This window comes from Suncus etruscus, chromosome 11, assembly GCF_024139225.1.
Source record: "Suncus etruscus isolate mSunEtr1 chromosome 11, mSunEtr1.pri.cur, whole genome shotgun sequence".
In the NCBI taxonomy this organism is placed as follows: Eukaryota; Metazoa; Chordata; class Mammalia; order Eulipotyphla; family Soricidae; genus Suncus; species Suncus etruscus.
The window spans coordinates 85,557,515-85,585,010 of NC_064858.1; the positions used below are offsets into that span (position 1 = coordinate 85,557,515).

At 42.0% G+C, this 27,496-nt stretch overlaps 3 protein-coding genes, 1 non-coding gene and 1 pseudogene across 6 annotated transcripts in view; 2 read left to right on the forward strand and 3 right to left on the reverse strand.

Annotated features, from left to right (window-relative positions):
* Window positions 1–530: 530 nt before the first annotated feature.
* On the reverse strand, window positions 531–12,790 carry SDR9C7 (short chain dehydrogenase/reductase family 9C member 7). Its single transcript, XM_049784068.1, has 4 exons — window positions 12,490–12,790; window positions 6,438–6,696; window positions 5,588–5,751; window positions 531–866 (listed from the first exon to the last, which is right to left on the reverse strand). The coding sequence occupies exons 1-4, from the start codon at window positions 12,788–12,790 to the stop codon at window positions 649–651; spliced, it is 942 nt and encodes a 313-aa protein (XP_049640025.1). The 3' UTR covers window positions 531–648.
* Window positions 7,823–7,968, forward strand: LOC126023336 (uncharacterized; annotated as a pseudogene).
* A 1,402-nt stretch (window positions 12,791–14,192) lies between the features above and the next one.
* On the forward strand, window positions 14,193–14,299 carry LOC126023408 (U6 spliceosomal RNA). Its single transcript, XR_007500533.1, has one exon. It is a non-coding gene; the product is annotated as a U6 spliceosomal RNA (small nuclear RNA).
* A 12,637-nt stretch (window positions 14,300–26,936) lies between these two features.
* The window catches only part of LOC126022982 (retinol dehydrogenase 16-like), an 85,928-nt gene continuing 85,368 nt past the window's right edge, over window positions 26,937–27,496 (reverse strand). For all 3 annotated transcript variants that reach the window (XM_049784021.1, XM_049784017.1, XM_049784018.1), the window contains exon 6: window positions 26,937–27,230. The gene's annotated coding sequence lies outside the window, so the exon portion shown is untranslated. The remainder of the gene's footprint in view (window positions 27,231–27,496) is intronic.
* LOC126023061 (retinol dehydrogenase 16-like) overlaps window positions 26,937–27,496 on the reverse strand; it is a 47,092-nt gene continuing 46,532 nt past the window's right edge. Inside the window, exon 6 of the mRNA XM_049784112.1 lies at window positions 26,937–27,230. The gene's annotated coding sequence lies outside the window, so the exon portion shown is untranslated. The remainder of the gene's footprint in view (window positions 27,231–27,496) is intronic.

Below are 27,496 nucleotides of genomic sequence, written 5' to 3' on the forward strand. Positions count from 1 at the left end.
CATCTTTATATTCTTCTACAACCTATAACATGCATGCCTGGTATATAGCAGATACTCAATAAATTTATCTAAAGAATTAGTCAATCATGTTTAAATAAATGGATATTGCATGTAGATCGCAAATACCTACAGGTAGATAAATTTAAAGAGAAATAAAATAGTGCAAATTTTTATCTGCTGCTATTTTTTCTTTTCCTGTCTGGGTTACTATATATTTTAAATAATGAATTATTTAAAGGCTAATCATATTTAGACACCTAACTGGACATAGGTCCTTCTGTGGGCTTCATAATCCCATGATACTTTCCAGTGACGATGATAACTGAGAGAGGCTCATGATTTAGCAGGAGCTAGTTTTCCTGTCCTTGGTTTTTCCAGGTCCAGAAAAAGCCATATCCTGCCCACGTGATAGATGCTCTTGGGACCATGCTGTGATTCTTTGAATTTTCAAAGGCCACTGTAGGTGTTTGTGAGTCTCTATGAGTGGGAAGAGGCACTTGTCTTCTGTTGTTACCCATTAATTCCTCAGTAGTGAATGTCAACCAAGTAATGTCCCCCAGAACAACTGATACCAGCTATTGGAAACCCCACAGTCTCTACTCCCACTTCCCTCCTGTACATTCCACTGATCTCTCAGTTGTTTCCAGTTTAGACACTGTCTGCTGGCCTTGGAAGATACCGGCTCAGGATAAAATCTGTCACAGGAGTGGGCAACTTAGCCAAGGGGATGTAGAGGAATTTGGCATCTAAGCCAGGGTTGTAGCGAATGCGGGGACTTCGGGAAACCACAGCATGCTCCATGCAGTCAACGACTGCATCGATTCTTGGCTCTGCCAACTGCAGCATGTTTTTCAACTTGTCAGTGTCTGGTAGCACAAGAGGAGAAAATAATCAAATGCTTGACAGTGTTCAAAAAAGTTATTTCTTTTGACCTTTATTAGTACCTTTTTCATCAGATGATTGATCTAACATTTTAAGACATCCCATGCTCCCTAGGCTGCCCATTATACAAACATTCTAAAAACAATCGAATTTCTCTTCCTGAATCGAGCATTTGTGCATGGTGTACCTACTATTGTTTTAGACTAGCAAAAGGACTTGCACATTTGTGTTATTATTGTTGTGTAAACCTTGATATTAAACTTTCATTAGCTGTAAAATAGGAACAATTCAGACTGTAGGAAATAGTAAGTATGGATCAGATAGAAAATGAGCAAGGATAGGGTGGAAAAATGTATGTAAAAATGTAGAAAAGTTGAAAGGAAATCGGTGAAAATATCAGAACCTAAACACCAGAGTATTTCTCCCTTCCTATGTACTTCCCAGGTTTCTTAAATTAAAAAAAAAATCATGTGGGCCGGGAGAGATAGCACAGCGGCGTTTGTCTTGCAAGCAGCGATCCAGGACCAAAGGTGGTTGGTTCAAATCCCGGTGTCCCATATGGTCCCCCGTGCCTGCCAGGAGCTATTTCTGAGCAGACAGCCAGGAGGAACCCCTGAGCACTGCCGGGTATGACCCAAAAACCAAAACCAAAACCAAAAAAAAAAAAATCATGTAGGAGAAAATTTGATTGAAAAATAGTGATGCTGGGGCTGGAGAGATAGCATGAAAGTAGGGCGTTTGCCTTGCATGCAGAAGGATGGTGGTTCAAATCCTGGCATCCCAGATGGTCCCCCGAATCTACCAGGAGCGATTTCTGAGAGTAGAGCTAGAAGTAACCCCTGAGCGCTGCCGAGTGTGGCCCCAAAACCAAAAACCAAAAAAAAGTGATGCTGACTGGGGGTACAGCTCATCAGTAGAGGGTAAGCTTCATATATGAGAATCATCAGTGTCCATCACTGAAAATAAAGTAACATTGTGCTTATTACCTTTATCCTAAGACTACTGTAGGACTCTAGACAATTTGGGACGCAGACAGGCTGCTTGTAAAGAGTTAACTAATCTAATTGATTGGTCTGTTAGCTTTCTGTGTAAGGACATGAAAATAGGTACAAGATACTGCCAAATGTTCCAAAAGGAAAAGTAAACATGGACAAAGGACACTTGGGTTTCCTGATCTGTACTCTCACCTATGGACCTTGGGACAGGGGTAGGTCAGTGGGACTTATACTGCAATAAGAGTTCCAAGAATACTAAACAAGGTAGTGTAATAGAACTGAACATCTGATAATAAGCTGGACCCCAAACTGTACTAACTTTGTAAATGGTCCAGGATCACAGGGATGTAGCCTCCTCTAAGAAGGACACAAGTGAATCAATGACAAAGGCAGGGCAGCTATTCAAATACTCTTTGCTTTTATTTCTAAGGCATTACCTTTCTATTTCTTGGAAAGAAAGCAACTACAACAAAAAGGAGAGGTTACATTTTGGGGTGTTCCAAAGAGCCACACTGAGTTCAAGTTAGATTTTCTACAGAGTAGTAATAATTTTAGGAGCTGACACACTGGCCTCCTTTCTTTTCTTTTCTTTTCTTTTCTTTTTTTTTTTTTTTTGTTCAGGGGTTCCTCCTGGCTGTCTGCTCAGAAATAGCTCCTGGCAGGCACGGGGGATCATATGGGACACCGGGATTCGAACCAACCACCTTTGGTCCTGGATCGGCTGCTTGCAAGGCAAACACCACTGTGCTATCTCTCCGGACCCACTGGCCTCCTTTCTAAGCCTGAGATCACCACCAGAAGAAGCCAGACAGGGAGATGAGAACCTCAGGGATTGTTGGAAGTGCTTAAGGTCTCTGGGTGTTTCCTCAGAATCAGTGAAATCTTTGTGGACTGATGAGGGCAGGGCAAGCTGATGTGATTAGGTGACTTGAACTGGGTTCTGAAGGGTGGAAAAGAAGAGTGGCTTAAGATAGGGTAAGCAGGAAAAGTTACATTAATTCTTCATTCAAATATTTACTGAGTTCCAATTTTGTACTGGGTATCCTACTAGATACAGAGTGAGAAGCAAAGCAAAAGCATGCACTTAGGCTCATTTTTTTTTTCAGTCTATACAGAGAAGAACATGGGCCTTGGATTCAGTCTACTGGGAAACAACTTAATTATTGTGGGAAATAAGCAAGATTCAGGCTATAGAGTTGTAGGAATCAGGTTTGGTACTAAGTATAGACTCGGTAGTGATCATTCTGTCCTCAGTTCTTTGCCAGGAACAGGTCCTAGGTTTCTAATGTAATCCCATCCCAGAAAAAGGCAAATTTCAGGCAAACTTGCTAGCAAGGCTGAGATGAAATTAATGTTATCAGTGAGATTATGGCTCAACTTCAGGCCTCTTAGGATACTCATGTGCTAATACTATTGATTCCTTTAGCTGCTTCCTTACAGGTGTCTAAGTACTGATTGTCCATTTACTGGCTCTTTCCAGTGTAAAATGTCTCTGTCTAGGAGATAGCTCGAAGGGCAGAATGAAGTGCATACTGGCTCCAGGTTCAATTCCTAGCATTGCAGAGACTCAGGAGCTTGACTAGGAGTGGCCCTGTAGCAACTGTATCAATGAATCAGCGGAGAGATACTTCTTTAATATCTATCCTGTCTGTGTCCCTTTTTCCAATTTCTAGCAATGACTAAGTTACTCATTTTTGAACTTAACTTAAAGAAGACTCCACAAACCATCATCTAACCTGGGGTTACAAATTCCATCCCCATTCTCCCTTCAGAGACCCATATTTCTCTCCAAAGTACTGGTTATTTTTGTTATTAAACATGTATCTGTTTTCTCATAAGTTTTTCCTACAGAGCCTTAGGTATAAACAGCAAACCACAGACCTGGCTACCTAGAAGGCTACCTGGCCTTCTAGACAATAGAATGAAGGGATCTAAACTTTTAACAATCTAAACTTAAAGGGGCCAGTGGGCAAAGGGTGGTTTAGGATACATTCTGGTCCATTGATGGAGAGAGAATAACACTGGTGTGGGAATGGCCCTGACTCACTGGATATCTGATATTCAACTATGAAGGACTCTGTAGATTATTTATTTTCAATAAAATGAAATAACCCCCTACCCGAAAAACAAACAAACAAACAAAAATACATCCTGCATAGTTAAATTCCTGCTATGAATTTGATTGGGTGATTGCATTTAGACCTTTTATGGTTTCCATGTTCATTTTGATAAATTTATCCCTTTGTATATTCACTAAGAAACCTTCTTTATAGTAACAGATTTATAGCTTGCAGGTACCAGAGTAATGAAGGAAAGGAGTCCATGCTTGGTCTAAGGAAAGATAAGAAGGAACTTTAAAGTTAAATTGTTCTTATGAGATATTAGGAAACATGTTAAGAATTTTATATGTATAAACTCATTTAACTATCTTAACTTTTCACACATGTGAAAACTGAATATATTTCCAAAGGAGAGTTGAAATTTACATTCAGGAAGCCTATTTCTAGGGTCCTAATTGCTACAATACACTGTCTTTTAGTGATGTTTATGGAACTCAGTAAAAAATATAGAATAAATCTGGTTCACAAGAAGGTGTAACTGCACTGCAGAGGCTTGAATGATATGTAAGAACAGGAACTTTCGGGGGCAGCCAGCTCCACTTTCCTCACTGGCCAAAAGGACCCAGATGCAACTGAAGACACTCAACACCTGCAAGGACATGCTTGATAATTGCACTAACATCCATTTTCTGCTCCATGGACATAGCTGCACCCAAGGACAGACACTACTACACACAGGGCAGCTGCTGGGTGGCTTTGAGGAGCTTCTCTACTGCCAGAACCCAACATGAAATAGAACCCAACTAGAAAGTCTTGTGGGTTATCTTTTGAAATCTACCGAGATTAGCTGTTCAGAGCAAGTATGGGGTTTTCTTGTTCTCCCAAAGTCTCTTTATCTCTCACCTCTGGGGTGCCACCAGGTCTTTCAGTGGAAACTTCCTTAACTGTTCCTTTAAAAAATACCCACCCACCTCACTCTGATCTTGTTTGCTCATCCCTCAGAGTAGAATTGCCAAAACTTTGGAGCAGAAACCTGCAATAATACTCTCTAGCCTCCCCAGACATCTGAGATGCACAGAACACTTTTAGCTCAAAGAGAAAGAATGACTGCTGCTCATTCCTCATGTGTCCTGCTGCTCATTTTTGAATTTATTTACAAGAACATAATGTTAACAAACAAGGTACTTCACAATATAGCAGGCCTCGAAGTAGACCTGTGAAATAAGTGCTGTCATTCATCAGTCCATTTTTTGTAGATAAGAAAACTGAGGGATAGGGTGAGTAGGCATTATGCTCAGTTTCTGAGTTGCTAAGTGGTAGGGCCAGGATTAGAAATCTGGAGAGTCTGGCACAAGTGTAGTTGTACTCCTGATAACTTCCTGTGTTTCTCTCATGTATTTTCACTTGACTCACCAGCATATAATGTTTGGGGGAGACAGGTCCCGGTCATAGTAGAATCTATTTGGTCTCTTGTTTGAATTCCTGATTCTACTGCAAACTATGTAGTCTTGGACTGCATCCTCCCCTTGCCTATCTCCCTCCCCCCAGTCTACATCCCATCATCTGTAAGGTACAAGTGAGTGAAGGACTTCTGCCCCACTCCCATGTCTGTTCCTTGAAGAGATCATGTTCACACCAGGGGGAACTTACAGATAAGGAAGTAATCCTCTCCATAGCTATCCTTGGTTTCCTGGGGTAGTCTTTCCCACAGTTTCCTCATGCGCAGTTCTATACCTTCGTTGCCCAGAATGCTAGTCCGGTAGTTCCCCGGCTCGAGGATGCTGACCTTCACTCCAAAGTAGTGCATCTCGCGCCTGAGATAGAAGAGTCTAAGTTTAGGCTAGGGTCCAAAGAGTACAAAGGGTTATCAGGGAGAGTCATTTCTGAACCTTCAGAGGTGTCTCCCCAGGGACCTGCAAGTGCATAGCCTACAGCTGTGCCAGTCTAGATATTGCCTTAATGCAAGTTGTCTAGGGTCTCCCCTAAGGCTAACTCAACCAAAAGGAAGTCAGAAGACATCAACTGAAGCATTGATTGCTTCTCAGCAGTACTTCCTACTTGCCCCATACTCTAAATCTACCTGTCAATGGGGATGAGGAGGGAGATCTAGGTAAACCCAAACCTTTCTCTGAGGGTCTACCAGAAATGCAGCTACTCCCAGACTTCTTTGCCTTCCTGGAAGGTGTGTGTGTGTGTGTGTGTGTGTGTGTGTGTGTGTGTGTGTGTGTGTGTGTGTAACTCCTTCCTAGTTGCCCAAGCCCAAACAGGGTTTTTCTTAAACTGAGAATATGAGAGAAGGCAGAAAGATAGATTTCTATCATCACCTACCTCATTCTGTTCTTGGGATAAACTCCTAAAAGTTAGCTTTCTTTTCTGCTACTGTCTTACTTTTCAGATTCTAGACTCCTACATCCCACTCTCTGCTCATGTGTTCTCCCAAACTCTCTCTGACTAAGGTGAACTTCCCAGGATCCCCATTCATAGTAGTTTGGCTAGTCACCTGATGCTGTCAGAGAAGGCCTCAACACCAAACTTGGAGACGCAGTAGCCACCACCAATGGCAGCCACTATACCACCACAGCTGGACATGTTGACAACCCTACCCCGGGCTTTCTTGACCAGGGGCAGCATGTTGAGAGTCACTTCAATCAGTCCCACCAGGTTCACATTGATCACCTTCACGAAGTCCTCCTTGGTCAGCCATTCATTGGGACCACTGGGCAGTCCCACACCAGCATTGTTCACCAAGGCCCAAAGACCTGAGGGCAAGATGGATGGAGGGAAAACATGAAATCAGCTGTGTCCAAATAAGCACCTGCTTGGAACTGCAGAGGGTGGGTGAGTGCTTATGGCTTAGGGCAGAAGGATGGGTGTTACTCTTAGGCCTGTAGCAGTAGGAGAGGCCACAAAAGGCAGCAGCAGCTGAGTTCTGCAGTTTGTCCAGCAGTCAGGCAGGGACTATCCAGCAGGAGCAGCAGCATGTCCTCATCCCCACACTAGCACTTCAACCTGGGGCTTTATATACCTCAGGGCCAACTGGCCCAATTGTCATCCTGCAGCAGTTACAAGGGGCAGGCTTCTGGTAATTGCTGTCTTTATCCTTAAAGCAACAGTAGTTCACTTATGGCTGGCCAGTGGCCATAAGAATCTGTTTCCTTATAGATGTAGACCTATAAGATCCCAATGAAAAAAATGTGTCTTTACTAATTACTTTTCCCACAAGGGAAACTTTTTCTAATATACACAGTTTCTGCCAACTATCTTGATCCTGTGCTATCAAGAATCCAGGCTTTATTTATTACACTTAAATACTAACCCTGGGGCCAGAGTAACACACCAGGTAGGATGTTTTCCTTGCATGTTGCCCACCTAGGTTTGATCCTAAGCATCTCATATGGTCCCTTGAGCACCACCAGGAATGACCCCTGAGTGGAGAGCAAGGAGTAACGAGCACTGCCAGGTGCGGTCAATAAACAAAACAAACAAAGTTTTCTAAGCCCTGGAAAGAGAGATCTTTTATAACAACGAAGTGATATTTGAATTCTTTTCCCTATTTTGATTTTTCCTTCTTCTATTTTTTTTTTTTTTTTTTTTTTTTTTGGTTTTTGGGCCACACCCGTTTGACGCTCAGGGGTTACTCCTGGCTATGTGCTCAGAAATCGCCCCTGGCTTGGGGGGACCATATGGGACGCCGGGGGATCGAACCGAGGTCCGTTCCTTGGTAGAGCTTACAAGGCAGACACCTTATCTCTAGCGCCACCTTCCCGGCCCCACCTTCTTCTATTTTTGAAGAGAAAATGTTACTTTATTTTTTAAATTTTTATTTTGACCATATTGGCTTACATATCTTTCATAGTATTTTAGGTACATATTAAAATTAAAACTATCGCTTCTTGGCCTTTTGGCTAAGATCAAGTGTAAAATTAAAATTTTTAATTAATACCTTTATTTAAGCACCATGGTCACAAACATGTTTGTAATTGGGTTTCAGTCATAAAAAAGTACACTCCCCCTTCACCAGTGAAACATTTCTGCCATCAATGCCTCTCACCTCCCTCCTCCCTCACCCTTGCCTGTCTTCAAGACAGTCATTCTATGCTTTTTTCCTCCTCTTTACTCACTTAAGTATAAGAAACCATATCCAGTTACATTTTAACCATATCAAAGAATTCATTTTTTCCTCACATCCATCCATTTATTCATATATTTATTTTGTATTAGTAACAGGGTAGATGCACAGGGTGAGAGAGATATTATCATTTTTTTTTTTTTTGCCATACCCAGAGATGCTTAGGGTTTACTCCAGGCTCTGCACTCAGGAATCACTCCTGGGTGGCTCTGGTGACCATATGGGATGCTGGGGATCAAACCTGGGTTGGCTGCGTGCAAGGTAAGTGCCCTACCTACTGTGCTCTGGTCCTGAGATATTACAGAAATTTTTTTTGGGGGGCCACACCCAGTGACGCTCAGGGGTTACTTCTGGCTATGTGCTCAGAAATTGCTCCTGGCTTGGGGGACCATATGGGACGCAGGGGGGTCGAACCATGGTTCGTCCTAGGCTAGCGCGCGCAAGGCAGATGCCTTACGCCCTGTGTCACAGCTCCAGCCCCAATACTACAGAAATTTAAGGCAATTGTCTTTCATGCTGTTGACTCTAGTTTTTATCCCCAACCACATATGGTTCCCAGAGTAATGCCAGCGGTCACTTATGAACACAGAGACAGGAATAGCTCTTGATCATTGCTGGTAATAGCCCTCTCACCCAAAAATCCAAATAAACATGCAAACAAAAAACCAAGGAAAGTGCTGAGTGACATAAAATGAACAAGATAAAGTCTGAACCATCAAGAAACTTACAAAACAAAAAGTAAATAATAACATTTGCAAGCAAAATATTAAAATTAAATAAGAAAACGAGAAATGTAGTTGGTTGTAAGTAGTGGTTAATGTTGTCATTTGTCTCTGCAGAATCCAAGCTAGAAGTGCCTCAAATTCTAGTCCACGTTTTTGTGGGTCTACCTCCAGCCTTGGACAAGTCACTTCCTCTCAGCATGCCTCAGGTTTTTTCCCACTGCATTGGAAGTTGTTTCCAATCATAGCAGTTTGTAGACCTTTACAGGCTACACCACAGAACCCACTAAGGGAGGAAGATGCAATGGAGTCCTACTTTCCTGTGGTTGACATATTGAGCCTCTAAGTAAAATTCTATTTGAAAATGGTGATGGCAAATTTTATAAAACCACTTTGGAGAAACTGTAAATAACCCCTACAATATCTCTTAGACTTAGACCAAGGATTTTAACAAGGTAGGCAAGGTAATCCTCCCCAAGCGTTTCTCATTTAACCACTGGAACATATGACTATAATCTACTATATGGACAAAAAAAGATTATTGGGTTTTTTTTTTGTTTGTTTGTTTTTGTTTTTTGGCCACACCCTGTGGTGCTCAGGGGTGACTCCTGGCTGTCTGCTCAGAAATAGCTCCTGGCAGGCACTGGGGACCATATGGGACACCGGGGATTCGAACCAACCACCTTTGGTCCTGGATTGGCTGCTTGCAAGGCAAACGCAGCTGTGCTATCTCTCCGGGCCTAAAAAGATTTAAATGGATAAAATTTAATTAGTTAATTAAGATCTTAAAATGGAAATAATTCTGCATAAGACTGGTCAGCCTGAGGCCAGAGTGATAAAATACAATGAGTAACTTACTCGGTTTGATCCCCAGCACCACATATGGTCTCCTGAGCTCAATCTGTTATGATCCCTGGGCATGGAGTCAGGAGTAAGTCCTGAGCACTTCTGGGTATGACCCCAAAGCAAACAACAAACAAACAAAAAGACTGCTCAGCACAATAAACAACAAAAGCCCTTCCAAGTGAAGAGAGAGATACAGAGAGATAGATGGCAGTCTGGAGAGGACTTAGCCCAAACTTGCAGGCTTGAAGATACAGGAAGAGTTCATGAACTGAGGAATGCAAAGTGCCTCAAGAAGCTGGAATGACAATGGAACTGGGTTCTTTCTTTGAGCTTTCAGAAGGAACATAGCTCTGATGACACTTAGTTTTTAGCTCTCAGTGAATCTATTATGAACTTCGGACCTCCAGAACTGCAACACAGAACATCTTTTAGGTCACTATATTTTATATTTATTAGAGTTGTATAGGAAGGAAAAAGAAACAATGAATCATTACTATCAGAAACTCAAGGCATGGGGCCGGAGAGGTACAGCGGTAGGGTATTTACCTTGCATGAAGATGACTTGGGAGGAATCTGGGTTCAATCCTCAGCGTCCCATTTGGTACCCTGAACCTGCCAGGGGTGATTTCTGAGCACAGAGCCAGGAATAACCCCTGAGCACTGCCAGGTGTGGCCCCAAAAGCAAAGAAAAAAAAAAAGAAAAGAAAAGAAAAGAAAAAAAGAAGCTCAAGGTAGAAAGTAGGGTGCTGGACAAGGCAGCTCTATGAAGGAAGACATATGTTAAATCACTTAACTCCTTAACTATTTGTTATATATTGGCTAGATGGCAGGCACTAATCTAGGTACAAGAGCTATGTAGTGAATAAAAGAGATCAAAGCTTTATTCTTTTTCTTTCTTTTTGGATTTTAGGCCACAGCCAGTGGGGTTCAGGGATTACTTCTGGCTCTGCACTCAGAAATCACATCTGGCAGGCCCAGGGTATATGGGATCCTGGGGATTGAACCTGGGTCAGATGCATACAAGCCAAATGTCCTACGCACTGTTCTATTTACTCTAGTCCCAGCTTTATTTTTCTATTTTGTTAGTTTGTTTGGTTTTGGTTTTTGGACCACAGCTGGTGGTACTCAGTGTACTCCTGACTCTGGCAGTGCTTGGATTTTTATATGATGTGCCAATAAATAAATAAATAAAATGGATAAAGGGCCTGGACAGATAGCACAGTGGCATTTGCCTTGCAAACAGCCGATCCAGGACCAAAGGTGGTTGGTTTGAATCCTGGTGTCCCATATGGTCCCCCAAGCCTGCCAGGAGCGATTTCTGAGCATAGAACCAGGAGTAACCCCTGAGCACTGCCGGGGTGTGACCCAAAAAACGAAACAAAACAAACAAACAAACAAACAAAAAACAAGATCAAACAGGAAGATTTTGGAGAAAGTGAGGTCTCGGACCCGGAGAGATAGCACAGCGGCGTTTGCCTTGCAAGCAGCCCATCCAGGACCAAAGGTGGTTGGTTCGAATCCCGGTGTCCCATATGGTCCCCCGTGCCTGCCAGGAGCTATTTCTGAGCATACAGCCAGGAGTAACCCCTGAGCACCGCCGGGTGTGGCCCCAAAACCATAAATAAATAAATAAATAAATAAATAAATAAATAAATAAATAAATAAATAAATGATGTGCCAGGCATTGAAGCTAGGTCAGCTGCATGCAAAGCAAGTGCCTTATTTTCATATGATCTCTCTGGCCTTGAGAACTTTTAGTCTAACAGGAGTAACAGAAATAAAAATAAGTGAAATATATTGTATATTGATAAATATCAAGGGGAAAATGAAGCAAGAGTTACTTTTTCTCCTCTGCAGTCACAGGGCTTTCCTGGCCTGATTGTCTACATGGATCCCATAGTAGTTACTTTAGGAGGCAGGATTTCCCCCAGGCTACTGCTTAAGCAGCAGAGTCATCCTGTTTTTCCTGTTTCTATACCTACACCCTGCATGCAGGAAGTTCCCCAGTAAGTTCCTCACCCAGTAATGGTCCAGCCCCAGTCTCCTTTCTCAATAGGAGCTGTGGCTTCATCTTTTTTAAATTTATTTATTTGTTTTAGGGATCACACCTGATGGTGCTGAGAACTTACTCCTAGCTCTGCACTCAGGATGCACTCGCCACTCCTAGTGGTGCTTGGGGACCATATGGAATGTTGGCTATCTAACCTGGGTCAATCTTATGCAAGAAAAAGCCTCATTGTCCTATTGCTCCAACCTGGAGCCATAGCCCACATCCTGAGGTTAACCAATAACCAATAGGAGGTAAGAAAATGGGCAGATCTCTTTCATCTCTCTGTCTGTCTCTCTGTTGCTCTGTCTCAGTCTCTCTGTCACTTTGTCTCTCTCTCCTGTCTTATAATTTCACAATCAGAAACAGTAATTCACCCATTTAAGGCATCCAAACTCATGCTAACCTCCCCTTCCCACAACCTGATTCTAAAATATGTGCTCACATTTCTATAGGAGTTGATGGTTAGGGATGCTGAGCTCTCAGCATCTTTAGAGTTTAAAACTCACATTTAGAGGTTTGAACATATATAACAAATCGTCCCTTCTCCACCACATTGTGCAACCTCCCCCCACCTCTATCTTGAGTTCCCATCTCCTTTTCTGGAAAAATTTACTCAGAAAATATCTCTTTTATGAAAATATAGTGGTTTCCAGTTCCACTGAGCCAGAGCCCCAACTACCTTTTTCATCTCACCTCTCCTACCCCACTTAAACAATAGTGTCCCTGAAAATGACCCCAGATGTCTGTGGGAGAAAGAGAGAAAAAAGGACACTCCAAGAGAGTCCAAGAATATAATTCACCCCACCTTGCTCGCCCACTTGGTCCCTCACCCACTGGGCCGCCGCCTTGATGCTCTCTGTCTTGGTGACATCCAGTAGGGTGGTCTGCAGCTGGTAGGATGTATCCTGCTGAAGCTTCTGGGACCCTTCCTCTGTGAAGCAGGCAGCCAGTACCCGCATGCCCCTGTCAACCAGTCGCTTGGCCAGCTGGTTTCCAAAGCCCGAGTCACAGCCGGTGATGAAGACATACTTTTCTGAGAGATCCCGTACCACATTGCAGTTCTTGAACCAGCGATACATACAGGAAAGGTCTGTGATGGCCGCCATAGGCAGGAAAGAGGTGATGGGCAGAAAGAACTAGGCTCAGGAAACAGCAGGACAGGTTGGTCTTCTGAGGTCTATTGAAACTGGCTGGAAAGAAAAGCTCTCCTCCCTTCTACTATTGGCACTAAGTGGAGGGTTCCTGGATGAGCCATTATCATTTTTATAGGTGATATGTCATCACACCAATTAATTTAGATGCAAGAAATTCAAGTTTAACCTGAAGCTTTGTCACCTTAAACCGCCCTGCTGACTGCTTCTCTCTCTTCCAGCTCTGATGGGTAAAGATAACAAGGATGAAGAGGACCCCATTGCTGATATTGGTGCTGAGCAGAGGCATACCTGGGTGGTCTAGAAGCCCACGTATAAAAAAAAGAGTTCAGTTTTCTTTTCTTTTCTTTTTGTTTTTTTTGTTTTTGTTTGTTTTTTGGGCCACACCCGGCGGTGCTCAGGGGTTACTACTGGCTGTCTGTTCAGAAATAGCTCCTGGCAGGCACGGGGGAACATATGGGACACTGGGATTCGAACCAACCACCTTTGGTCCAGGATCGGCTGCTTGCAAGGCAAACACCGCTGTGCTATCTCTCCGGGCCCCAAGAGTTCAGTTTTCAAAGGAAATGCATGTTAGAAATTCTGCACGTTTTCCCCAGGGGACAAAAATCAGATGTCATAAATGCAGGTATGTAAATAATAATTTATTTACATAATAAAATTTTACATTATTTATACCATTATATTATTTTTTTACCATTATATTATTTTATAAATAATCCTATAAATATTATCATATATATGTGTATGAACCAGAGTGATGCCATTACACAGTGATGTCATTACACAGCTTGGGTCAGAAAAACCAAACAGAGGGACTAAAGCGATAATCTAGTGGGTAGGGTATTTGTCTTGTATTTGTCTTGTATTGGGCCAATCAGGAGTTGATCCCTGACATCCCATATGCCCTCTCCGCCACCTGCCCTGAGTGCTACCAGGAGCAATTTCTGAGAGCTGAGCTAGATAACCTTTGAGTGATGCTGAGCGGCCCCTCACCCCCTCCAAACAAATCCCCCCAGATTGGAGACCAGGATCGCCCAATGCCTGGAATGGGATTAGAGAGATTCCACCCCTCTCCTGTTCTTTGGGAAGGCAGGGATTGAGAACAAAAAGCAAACAGGGCTCATACGCAAGATGTAAACAAACAATAATAGTATATAATACAATAACAATAACAATAATCATAATAATAACGTAACACTATCTAACCCCAAACACATAGTTACAAAAGCAAAACTTTAATGAAATATAACATAGATTTTATAAGATTAAAAACATTAATTACAATTAATTAAAAACATTAATTACAGTAATCACAAAAATACAGAATTAAATATACTTTAAAGGATTCTAATCAGTGCTCGCTTCGGCAGCACATATACTAAAATTGGAACGATACAGAGAAGATTAGCATGGCCCCTGTGCAAGGATGACACGCAAATTCGTGAAGCGTTCCATTTTTTTAAAAAAAAAAAGAAAAAAAAAAAAGGATTCTAATCATAAAAAATACAAATACAAAAGCTAAAAAATTTTTTTTTTTTTGGGTTTTTGGGCCACACCTGTTTGACGCTCAGGGGTTACTCTTGGCTATGCGCTCAGAAATCGCCCCTGGCTTGGGGGAACCATATGGGACGTCGGGGGATCCAACTGCGGTCCGTCCTACGCTAGCACTTGCAAGGCAGACACCTTATCTCTAGCGCCACCTTCCCGGCCCCAAAAGCTAAAAATTTTTACCAAGTCAAAATTTACACTAAAAAGATAGAGAGTATAGAACTCCTAAAAGTCCAACCAAAGACATTTGATGAATCAGGAAAGATGAGTTGTAACTTGATATAGGACACAGCACTGGAACAGTTAATGATGTATTCTTCAGTCTGAGATCAGGAGGCTTGCAACTGTGATGGGATTCCTACAAATAAAACGTTAAGGACTAAGAAGAAAGAGGGAATAATGAGGAATAATAAATTAGGGGATAAAGTATCAGGAAATACAAGACAGATAGACACACAATAAGACATGCAAATACATACTATACAAAATTATGGAAATAACACTCACTCATAATTACCAAAAATATCTATTAGGCAGGAATCAAAATAAAGCCAAAGAAAAATTTTTAACTGAATCAACAAAAAACACTTTGAAAATACAATAATGGAAAAACTGTTTAGATGGATATCTTCAAACTCACAACAACAACAACAAAATATTTTTTAAGGCAAGGTCGAGTAAATCTGAAAAAGAATTTCATGCACAATATGACCATAAAATTCCATAATGCAAATATTAAACAGTAAGTCTATTGTAATCAGTCTTTGCTTTGCTCAGATAAGGACTAGAAATATATAGATGTTTGCCTTGAATATGCTGGCTGAAAATATATAAATTGTGTGCCTCCCCATGCTTAAGGCTCTGATTTGTGGCCCTCAGTATTGAATCTTAATAAATCTAACTCTGTCCACCTAACATAGGGAGATCCCACTAACACAACTCTAAGTGACTTTGACTTGCAGGCCCTTAGTTCTGAGTCTTTTTTTTTTTTTTTTTTTTTTTTTTTTTTTATATTTGTCTTTCAACTCTATTTTATTATATAGTATAGGAATGCCAGGGAAATAATAAATAAGGGATATCCTTGTTTTATCATTAAACTTAGTAGAAATGTCTCTAATTTTTTTAGCTGGATTTTTTATTTTTTTTATTTATTTATTTTTTTATTTTTAATTATGAGAACAAAGGTACAAAGAAAGAGGACAAGGTAAAGTTACAGTGGAAGGACAATCACCCATAACATAATTCTCAAAAGTCCCCTTACTGATATCTTAACTTTGAAATTTCAGACAAAGAACATTAAGATAATTAAGACAGAATCCATATACAATTACTTTGTCCCTCAAGTCCCCAGATTGTAACACATTATAATATTTCTTAACAGTACACAAAGCAATCTAAAGCCATAAAACTTACGTAACTCCTTAAACATTACAGGCATAGTATTTTCTTACATTTCCATATACATGCATATTAGCTTACGTTAACCTCAAATTTTAAGTGAGTTCTTTTTAAAGATTAGAGTCAAAGGAGCACAGTAAAAATGGCGCTAGAGTGGCAATTGTTGTTTGCATAGGCCCACCAAAATATGAGGGACATGGAAAGAAATAACCCTGGCCTAAGTACAAAGAGACCCGACCCCTAAAGTTTCCTGGCATAAGACCAAGTCTAGGCTTCAGGCAAGCTAGATCGTCCAATCCAATACATTGTCTGTAGTGCCAACACACTTTTATTTTTCACACAGTCTCTGTTGTTGGTATCATGTTTCTGTATTAAAGATCCTGGAATCTGCATATCTCACATTGAAGTCAGGATGTGGAGCATCCTCTCCTTTCACCTCACAATCAAAGGGCAATGCAGGGAGCCATGTCCTGTAAGCAGGACGTTGTCGTTGTTAAGTCTTCTCAGTGTCAAGGGAAGTCTCTTTTGAGCAGGTCAAAGTCTGAGCAGTGTAGGTCTTCCGTGGTAGAGGATTGCTTCCAGGTGATGTTATAAACCAGCCTGGATGTTTCATGGATGGCTTCCCTGGTTCAGGGGAGAATGGATTATGCCCTTTCTTCTGAGGTCTGTGCCAGGTCGTTATGTCAATGTTCAGGGTCTAAGGTCCCTCTGCACTACAAGATTTGTGTGTTCCAATCTCTATTAAATAAGATCTTATTTGTATGTATAGTATTTTCCCATTTTAATGTGCCTATGCAAATAAGAAGCAATGCCACGTGGTGTTATTGGCGCATATGGGGGCCATAAGAACAATTCCAATGATTCCCATGACATGGTTCAATCATAAGCATTAAACTGGGGGACTCTTCCACCAAAATTCCTTGTTAAACAGCTCAAAAAGAGAAGATAAAAAGTGGTTAGAATCATCACTGTATAAGAAAAAATTTAGTAAAAATTATAGCTGTCCAAAAAAACCCACAAAATATTCTAAAGAAATACGTGTCCATTTTATGTATCTTGAAACAATTTGGGGTTGTCACACACAATGCACATCTTTGAACTGTGATTAGGATTGTACACTACTGAAATTAAAAAGAGTAATATAGGTTAGTGATGTTTGAGAGGGGGTTAGAGAGTTAAGGAGTAAAAAAGAGCTTTGTATGGGTGTGGGAAAGGGCAGAATACAAAATAAACATTCTGTATATGCAAAACATAACATAAGAATAAGGAATATTCTGAATACATGAAGTACATGAAGTATGCCTGGAGGCTCAAGCCCCCCCCCCCCCCCCCCGCAGTTCTGTAGTTTTTGGATGCCTAGAAAGGAATTTCTCCCCCCCTCCCCCCAGGGCCCGATTAACCAGGCGTGGCCTTAAAGACCCACCAGGTTTGGGGGGACCTTGGTCCCCTGGACTAGGTGGTCAGCCCAGGGGACCTGTGGCTAACTGTCCTGCCCAGAGCCCCCAACATACCAGGCAAAGACCCAGAAATCCTGGCATGTGGAGTGCTCTGAGCCCAGCTGTGCCTCTGTAGTTTTTGGATGCCTAGGGAGGAATTTCTCCCCCCCTCCCCCCAGGGCCCGATTAACCAGGCGTGGCCTTAAAGACCCACCAGGTTTGGGGGGACCTAAATCCCCTGGACTAGGTGGTCAGCCCAGGGGACCTGTGCCCAGCTGTCCTGCCCAGAGCCCCCAACATACCAGGCAAAGACCCAGAAATCCTGGCATGCGGAGTGCTCTGAGCCCAGCCAAGCCTCTGTAGTTTTTGGATGCCTAGGGAGGAATTTCTCCCCCCCTCCCCCCAGGGCCCAATTAACCAGGCGTGGCCTTGAAGACCCACCAGGTTTGGGGGGACCTTGGACCCCTGGACTAGGTGGTCAGCCCAGGGGGCCTGTGCCCAGCTGTCCTGCCCAGAGCCCCCAACATACCAGGCAAAGACCCAGAAATCCTGGCATGCGGAGTGCTCTGAGCCCAGCTGTGCCTCTCAGTTCTGAGTCTTAATAAATCTAGTCTAATATTTCCCCGTCTGTGTTCTGTGCAGTGATCGGCAACCTAACACTATGTGTGTGTGTGTGTGTGTGTGTGAGTTGCATTCATCTAACATTAAGGTTTTCAATTATTCTACTTTATATGTGCTCTTTTTCTTTTTCTCCCTTCTTATAAACCCTCTTTGTCTAGGGCTGACTTTCAGACTGCTCTGATAATGGGAATCCCTGACATAGAAGCAGGAAATGTTTGAATAGTTTTGTAACAGGTTCTCCAAGAATACAGAGGGTACACCAGATTTCAGAATGCAAGGCTCTATGCACCAGACCCCAGTAGGCTCTCAGCAGGAAAAACTCCAGGAAGGAGAGCTGTCAGGGATGAGAGGGAAGAAAAAAAAAGTCTATTCCAAAACAGTTTCTCTGGCACTTCCATATCATGCTGATTTAGAAGCTTTCAGTTATGATCTCCAAAACATAGCAGGCCATTATTAACATTTGAGTGGAAAAACTTAAGGGATTTTCTTGAACACGAAATCAATTAAACTAGTTTCTGCCCTATTGGCAGATAATGAGTTACAAGTTATCATTTTTGGTAATTCTCCCTCTTAAGTGTCTCTCCAATCTAAAGGAAGATGAACAGCAAAAGGTTTCATACACATGAATATGCCTCAAGGGTCCCAAGGGCCACAGGAAGCAGGGGCTTTCTCTTAGGGTGGGTGAATGGGGAATGACACAAATCCAATGTGGAGCCTCCAGAACTATAAGTAGACAGGATCTCCCTCTGATCCATGATAGGCACAAGGAGGAACTCAAGAACTGAGGACATATCAGCTCCCAGGACAAATCATCCACTGGCACATTCTTTTTGTTTGTTTGTTTTGAAATATACCCAAGAGTGCTCGATACTATTCCTGGTTCTGTGTATAGGGATAATTCCTGGTAGGCTCGGGAGACCATATAGATACCAGAGATCAAACATGAGTCAGCTATGTGCAAGACAGAAAGGCAAGTGCCTTATCTATTGTACTATCTCTCTGGCCCTGGCACTAGCACATTCTTTCCAAGATCAGAAGCAGAACATTAGGTGGTGTAGTGAGATGAGTGCCTAAAGAAAGTGATAGAGTGGAATAAAGGAACATGAAGATGACCTGACAAGTGGATAAGTTGGAGTCTAAGAGACAGAATAACTTCCAGATCAGGGGCTGAGATCAGGAAGGTCCACAGAAGGCAAAAGAGACATGAAAGGAGACACTTTGGATACAGAGAAGAAAGGCAGAGAAAGGGTTCTGACTTAAATGTCATTGACACTGAATTTCAGCAAGATGGTGAGACTGGCTTCTGACTTATATAGGAAATTATGAAAGACTCTAGACTTAGGCTCTGATATCATGAGGATGAGGTAAGGCAGGTTGAGAATGACTGAGGTGAGAGAAGAAAATTTCAAGACAGATACTGAAATAAGGAAGCAATTTCAGAAAGGTAGGAGGGAAGTTGGTCAAGAAAAGGAAGGATAGAGGTAGAAATGTGAGTGGCAAGGAACCACACCCAAAATTGCATAAAATGCTTGGACAGGGGCCAGAGTGATGGCGCAGTGGTAAGGTGTTTGCCTTGCTTGCAACCAACTGACAGCCGTTCGAATTCGGCATCCTATATGGTCCCCGGAGCCTGCCACGGGTAAAGTCTGAGCACAGAGCTAGGAGTAACCTTTGAGCACCACTGGGTGTGACCCCAAAACAAAACAAAAAAAGATGCTTGGGCAAAATAATGCAGGAATTTATCATATTTTAAAAATAATTCGCTAGGATTACATTCCTAGGACAAGCATGGTTATTCATTCATGCCCAGAATCAGGACCCACATCTTTTCTTTTCTTTTTTTTTTTCTTTTTTTGTTTTTTTTTTTTTTTGGTTTTTGGGCCACACCCGGTAACGCTCAGGGGTTACTCCTGGCTTTGCGCTCAGAAGTTGCTCCTGGCTTGGGGGACCATATGGGACGCCGGGGGATCGAACTGTGGTCCGTCCAAGGCTAGCGCAGGCAAGGCAGGCACCTTACCTCTTGCGCCACCGCCCGGTCCCCTTCTTTTTTTTTTTTTTTTTGGTTTTTGGGCCACACCTGGTGATGCTTAGGGGTTACTCTTGGCTATGTGCTCAGAAATCTCTCCTGGCTTTGGGGACCATATTGGATGCAGGGGATTGAACTGCTGTCCATCCTAGGTTAGCCGCGTGCAAGGCAAATGCCCTACCAGTGCTCCACTGCTCCGGCTCTTCTTTTTCTTTTCTTTAATAATTTTTTTTATTGAGACCATTATGAATTACAAGACCTTCATAATTAGATTTCAAGCATAGTGACAGTGAATTAGGGCCATTCCCATTATCAATATTGACCGCCCTTCATCACAGTTTTTATACCTCCATCTTTAGCTCCCTGGCCTGCTAGTGTAATAGGCCTATTTTAAGTTTATATTGTTATGGTTTGGGTCTCTTGATTCTATTGTCATTTTCTTTGGTTGGGTATTTAGTTCTGACCTTTTTTTATTCCCCTCAACCAATGCATCCGAGACCATTTGGCCCCTGGGCTCCAATCTCCCTCTCTCTTTTTCTCCCTCCCTCTCTTTCTTTCTCTCGCTCATTCTCTCTTTTCTCAATTTGTAGGAAAACACAGAAATATGAGGTAAAATAAAGTAATTCATGTCCCAAGTTTCTATGAAAAAGGCGGGAGCCCTTATCTAGAAGATACAAATAAATTAAACAAAAAAAGGAGTGTCAGGTTCCCCCCACCCCTCCCCATAGGCACAGCAAACATTGGAGGAAATTTGAAGGGAAATACCTTCATCTTTTCTGTCTGGAGGATTTGACAATTATATTGGACTCCAGTTTCCTAGAATAAAAGGAACAAGGCTGATCAGCTACAGAGTCAAATAGAGTAGGCACCATCCCCTACAAGCCTCACAGAGGTTAGTCATTTTACACCAAGAGATGTGGAAGTGAAGGTCAGATCATGTACCACAAGGCTTGTAAATAATAATAATAAAATTAAGTATAGGCAAAACCCACCCCAAAGTACATCATGTCCTATAATGTATCAAGGAGGTATCTCTCAACTTTGCTTCCTGGTTGAGTAAGAAAAGAAGTCTATGCTGGAAGAAATTATATAGTGTCACTCAAAGGTCCAGTACACCCACAAGTATTGTATTCCAGTTTCTAAGAGGATGAGATTCAGGGCCTGGTTGATGTAAAAAAGTGATAACCTGAATTGAGTGAGTGACCCCAAAATAATCATGGGCCTCTATGCTGATTGGTGGCCCAAATTGTGATGCCCTGGGATCAACCTCTTTTTTTTTTTTTTTGGTTTTTGGGCCACACCCGTTTGACGCTCAGGGGTGACTCCTGGCTATGCGCTCAGAAATCACCCCTGGCTTGGGGGGGGGACCATATGAGACGCCGGGGGATCGAACCGCTGTCCGTCCTACGCTAGCGCTTGCAAGGCAGACACCTTACCTCTAGCGCCACCTTCCCGGCCCCAGATCAACCTCTTAAAATCAGAAAATGCAGCCTATTTGCAACAGCATGGGCAGACTTAGAGAATATCATATTATAATAAACAAATTACATGTGAAGAGATAAACACAAAATGATTTTGTTCCTTTTTTTTTTTAAGAATGTAGAAAAATGGGCCCGGAGAGATAGCATAGCGGTGTTTGCCTTGCAAGCAGCCAATCCAGGACCTAAGGTGGTTGGTCCAAATCCCGGTGTCCCATATGGTCCCCCGAGCCTGCCAGGAGCTATTTCTGAGCAGACAGCCAGGAGTAATCCCTGAGCATCACCGGGTGTGGCCCAAAAACCAAAAAAAAAAAAAAAAAAGAATGTAGAAAAATGGACTGGAGTGATAGTACAGCTGGTAGGGAATTAGCTTTGGCCAGGTATGACCTTTGGCATCTCACTTGGTCCCCTAAGTCTGCCAGGAATAATTTCTGAGAGCATAGCCAGGAGTAACCCCTGAGCTCTACTGGGTGTGCCAACCCCCCCCTCAAATAATGTAGAATGTTTATTGGAAAGTAAATGAGAAAGAGAAGGAACTCAGCATGGAGAGGACTAAGTTAAATATGACTTGTTTTGTGGGTTTCTTTTTTTTTTTTTTTTTTTTTTAATAGGAAAATCGAGTCTGTATAGACTTTAAAAGGGCTCTTTGCATTCCTTTACAAAGAATGCAAGAAACATATACAGTGGTCTGGCTGGTCTGAGTTCTTTTGGTTTGGTAATTTGCCTTAGGCATTGTCCACAATTTTTTTTTTATTTTATTTTATTGTCCACAATCTTATCCTTCTTAGTGTGATAGAGTTCTATGGTCCAGTGAGAATGTTGAAAGTATTATCCAGGCCCTTGAGGATGATGTATGTTAGGTTAATGGAGATAGATGGAGCTTCTGGCAAGGGGAAACTGAGGTTCTCTATTTAATTTCTCCTCTAAAAAGATGAAACCCTGAGTACAGTCAGGAATGGGTGTTGAATCCATCAGCTATTTCCTGCTGACGTTGGGGCATTGCATAGGGATGCCTGGGGGTACTATGCAATACTTCAGTCACCTACTCTGTGATTCCATGTTCATCATGACCTGTAGTGTGAAGGTCTCAAGCCTGGAAGGTTGAGACTTCACAGGAATATTCTGAGGTTTGTTATGACAGGCAGAGTTCTGCCAAAGGACTGAGAAGGGCAAGAGCCAAATGAGCTAAAACCAAGTATTTTACACGAAAGTCACTCCTGAGGAGCCGGTTTCAAAACACTGGAAGGCCTTCTTTGTAGGTTGAAAATTGATCTGGATTTATCTAGACTTGTTCATAAAGAAGCAATGCTCCTTTTCAACAGTACACATGTGATGGACTGAAGCGACCTCATTTCTAGAGGATGAGGTTAAGAGTTGGAGGTTGGGGCCGGGTAGGTGGCGCTGGAGGTAAAGGTGTCTGCCTTGCAAGCGCTAGCCAAGGAAGGACCGCGGTTCGATCCCCCGGCGTCCCATATGGTCCCCCCATGCCAGGGGCGATTTCTGAGCACATAGCCAGGAGTAACCCCTGAGCGTCAAACGGGTGTGGCCCAAAAAAAAAAAAAAAAAAAAAAAAAAAAAAAGAGTTGGAGGTTAAGTCTAAGTGTGACCTTAGAGTGGGTTTTTTTTTTGGGGGGGGGCCACACCCAGCGATGCTCAGGAGTTACTCCTGCTCAGAAATAGCTCCTGGCAAGCACGGGGGACCATATGGGACACCGGGATTTGAACCAACCACCTTTGGTCCTGGATCGGCTGCTTGCAAGGCAAACGCCGCTGTGCTATCTCTCCGGGCCCTAGAGTGGGGTTTTTAAACTGTTTTTTTTTAAAGATAAGTGATTAAAAATTACAATAAAAATGGTGTGTGTGTGTGTGTGTGTGTGTGTGTGTGTGTGTGTGTGTGTGTGTGTGTGTGTGTGTTGGGGCTGGAGAGATAGCACAGCAGAAGGGGATTTGCCTTGCATGCAGCTGATCCAGGACAGACGGTGGTTCGAATTCTGGAATCCACATGGTCCCCCTGTGCCTGCCAGGAGCAATTTCTGAGCACAGAGCCAGGAGTAACCCCTGAGCAATTCTGAGTATGACCCAAAAACCAAACACCACTCCCTCCCCAAAAGAGGTGAGTGTGGTAGTTGTTGTTTGCATAGGCAAAGCAAAGAGTGGAAAAAATAGAGAGGGAAAACATTTGGCTTAAAAACAGGGAGACCTTACCTGTCACCACCTCCCAGGGCAAAATGTAAACGTTACCTGTTAGTCAGACCAGCCAATTTCTGGGGGAGGTCTATGGAAGGTAACAAAAGGGTTGCTTCAGGGGGGTAATGAGGTCTGGAGAGAGAAGCAAGAAGCTGCTGGAAGGGTTGGCAGCATGGAGGGATAGGAAACAGGTTTAAGTTTCGGGCAGCTTATGGAGCTTGCTTTAAAGGTTTAAGTTTAGAAGCCACACATGGTGGCTGGGGCCTTAATAAAGCTGATGTCTCCTGAAATCTGACTGCTGTGGGTCATTTCCTCATGTCTATTCTGAAACCTGAGACCCGCTGGCTGGAAGGGGATACAGGCGCCTGGCCCAGGCTGGCAGAGAAAGGCCTCCCCTCCATCCCCATCCACAACCATCCAGGACTCTATAATTAATATGTAATTCTACACTTACCATTGAAGTATCCTGGCATAAGACCAACTCCTGATGTAAAGGAGAGAAATGAAGTCTACCTCCTTGAAGACTTAGAAGAAAGCCCTTTGGATCAGGCAGACTAATGACTGACCTGAAGCCTGCAGTTGAAAAATATGATCAAATGCTTCCTGGGAAAAGCTACCTTACTTGAATTTAACTAATCTTTTTTTTTTCCTTCCATTTTTGGGCCACACCCAGCAGTGTTTAGGGGGTCACTCCTGACTCTGGGCTCAGAAATCACTTCTGTCAGGCTCCGGGGGTGGGGGACCATACGGGATGCACAGAATCAAATCCAGGTCCATCCTGAGTTGGCTGCATGCAAGGCAAACAACCTACAACTGTATTATGGCTCTGGCCCCTCTAATTAAATTAAATCTAAGGTTGAAATGAGTGACTTAAAAAATGTGGTACATCTACACAACAGAATTAAGAAAATTTCATTTGGAATTAAGAAGTCTTAAACAAGTGGTGTTTGGGTCTGACTGCGGTTACAACAAAGTGTACAACTCCGTTCTGCCTCATAAGCCAAATGTGTGGACATTAACCAAATGTGCTCATCCTTTCTTCACAATACAAAAACACAAAGGAAGAGAAGGTATAGAAAAGGACTAGAAGGGAAGAAATGAAACAAGAAATGTCTTTTTAAATTTTGAATGGGAGTGTTTTATCTGAGAATGATGTGTGTCATTTAAATATTATAGTATACAATATCTTAAATTTTAAGTAGTCAATGCTCTGCTTGACCCATCATAATAATGTTTACATCAAGTGTGCAGTTTCAAGAATTTCTTGATGGAGGTCAGAGCAATAGTACAGTGGGTACGGGTATTTGCCTTGCATGTGGCCCACCTTTATTCTGTCTCTCTTCATTCAGTTAATGGTCCCCTGAGCCTGCTGGTAGAATTCCCAAGCAAAGAGCCAGGAGTAATCTCTGAGTGCTGCTGGGTGTGGCCCAAAAACAAAAAAATAAACAAAACAAACAAAAAAGAATTTCTTTTTTTCAATACTTTGCTTTGGGTTTTCATTATTTTTATTGATATTTTAAAGAATTTTTTCTTGATATTTATCAGGCATAAATTATAATTTTCCCTTTTAGCTTTCTGTTTTTTTCTTCCATCTCATTGTTGCAAGAAAATTCAGCTGTTATCCTTGTTCTAGGAGTCTAGGTTCTTGACTTCCTCACAGAAAAAGATTTGAGAGAAGGAGAAAATAAGAAATAAAGTGGCTTATTAAAGCAAAGTGTACACTCAATAAGTAAAGTGCAGGTCTAACACGAAGAAAGGAGCATTGTTTCTAAATAAAGTAAGCTTACTAAAGGTCAGAGTACGTTTATAAAGAGCAGCAAATGGGCATATTTTATAGAGCAGTGCTATATACACACTAATTTTTAGGTATGTATCTCTAGAAATATGGAAACAAATAGGGAGGAGAATATCAAGGTATTTCATAATATGAGATATATTGACATGGTAAACTAGTTATCCTTATCTTAGTAAAGAGATCTTTGCTCAAGCAATGCATATATCTAAACAGAATGATAAAGTTGTGTAGCAATGCATTTTTTTTTATTTCTTTTTTTTTTTGTGGGGTGGCCACACCCGTTTGATGCTCAGGAGTTACTTCTGGCTAAGTGCTCAGAAATTGCCCCTGGCTTGGGGGGATCATATGGGACACCGGGGATTAAACCATGGTCCTTCCTTAGCTAACACTTGCAAGGCAGACATACCTCTAGCACCACCTCACCGGCCCCAGCAATGCATTTTCTAAACAGGGGAATATTTTTAGTTGAAAGGCAGTTTTTTGATGTTCTCTCATCAGGATCTACTTTGTACCACATATAACTAGCCATTCACTGTCATAATCATCACACATTTTTTTCTGATGGCTTTATATTTGGGGAAAGAACTCAGAAAGTTTCTGCTTCTACACATGGCCAAAAACTTTGCTTTCTTGTTGACACCTCACAAACTATTTCCAGGGCTGCAACCAATATTTTCTTGGATGGGATTTTGTTTATCTCTCCAAAACCTAACTGTACTCTTCCTTCATTACTATAAATATCACAAGCTTAGGACATAAAACAATGCACATTATCTTAGAGTTCAGAGATGAGAAGTCCAAAACCAGTCTCCTTAGACTAAAACTATAGTGTTACAAGACTGAGATCTCAGGAATAATTTTTCCTTTTGTATCTTTTAGAAGCTTCCCTCAAATCTTAATTTGGAGTTCCTTTTTCTGTTTTGTCAAGCAGCAAAGTCAAAGGGAATTCTCTTCAGCCTGACTTGTCTTCTGCTTATCTTCCAATTATATGGACCTGTGTAATGACATTGGCTGTGTGCAATAAATATCCCTTCATAAAACTGATGGATTAGCAGTGTTAATACTCTACCATTTTAACAAATTCACAGGTTCTAGGAATGAGAATGTACAAAATATTTAAGTATTATTTTCTGGCTCCTTACCATAGCAACCTGTCCTGATAGTTGCCTTTATTCATTTTTATTTATTTTTGTTTTATTTTTGAGGTTTTGGGCCACTCTGTACAGTGCTCTGTGAATCATGGGATGCCAAAGATCTAATCTAGCTCTCTCACATGCAAAGAATGTGTACCATCCCTGTTTACCTATTCTCTGGCCCCTTTCATTATCAGCCTTTAAAACTTTCCTTTCCTGGAAATGGAGTGATAGTACATCAAGTAAGGTATTTGCCTTGCATACAGTTAATCCAAATTTGATCCTCAGCACTTCCTATGGTTCCTCCAAGCCCCAGGGGTGATCCTTGAGCATAATAGAGCATAATAGATTCAGGAGAAAGCCCTGAGTACAACTTACTCCATTAAGTACAACAGTGCTTACTATTCATTTGAATAATATTAATTTTTAATACAATACCATATTCAAATGAAAATGAAGTAAAATATAGTTGCAGGTTTCTACAGATCATAAATATCTATTTATTGAACACTGTAGATAATGTAATAATTCTTCACATCACACTTTGCTTGATGTGTCAATTGATTAGGTAGTGTCAATTCTGTTGATTCTGTAGCCCACCATGCATAACCAGGAATGCAGTGCCTCGTGGTGACATTTTCCCATGATTATGCACCTGGGGCTGATGGTTCATGCTAGAAGACCTTCTTCCTTTTACCACTACAGCAGCATCTTTAGTACAGAGGGATCTTCTTGTCCTCCAGTACATTTCCATCCATTTCAAGTCTTGCCTATAATCATGACACAGGAAATAGACACTGTAGAGCCCTTAGGGCCCGAGTCTCATTAGCTACTAAAGCCCTCCTAAATGGGAGCCCCCCAAGAAAAGAGGAGGACCAATAGGCTCAGGGCCTTCATGTGTCACTTAGATATATGCCAGTGCTTCTCAAGTATTTTCTGTCATGCCCCCCTAGGAAGAAGAAAACATTTTTCGCGCCCCCCCCCCCGACAGTAAATAGTATCTTTATTAAAAAAAACTTTAACCTGCAAAACAAAA

Excerpts from the sequence above, each read along its gene's own strand:
- SDR9C7 (XM_049784068.1), bottom strand. The coding sequence starts at position 12,790 with ATGGCGGCCATCACAGACCTTTCCTGTATGTATCGCTGGTTCAAGAAC. Across the intron at positions 5,752-6,437 it reads GCCTTCTCTGACAGCATCAG|GCGCGAGATGCACTACTTTG; the intron begins GTGACTAGCCAA and ends CTTCTATCTCAG. Across the intron at positions 867-5,587 it reads AGAGGATTACTTCCTTATCT|ACACTGACAAGTTGAAAAAC; the intron begins GTAAGTTCCCCC and ends TTGTGCTACCAG.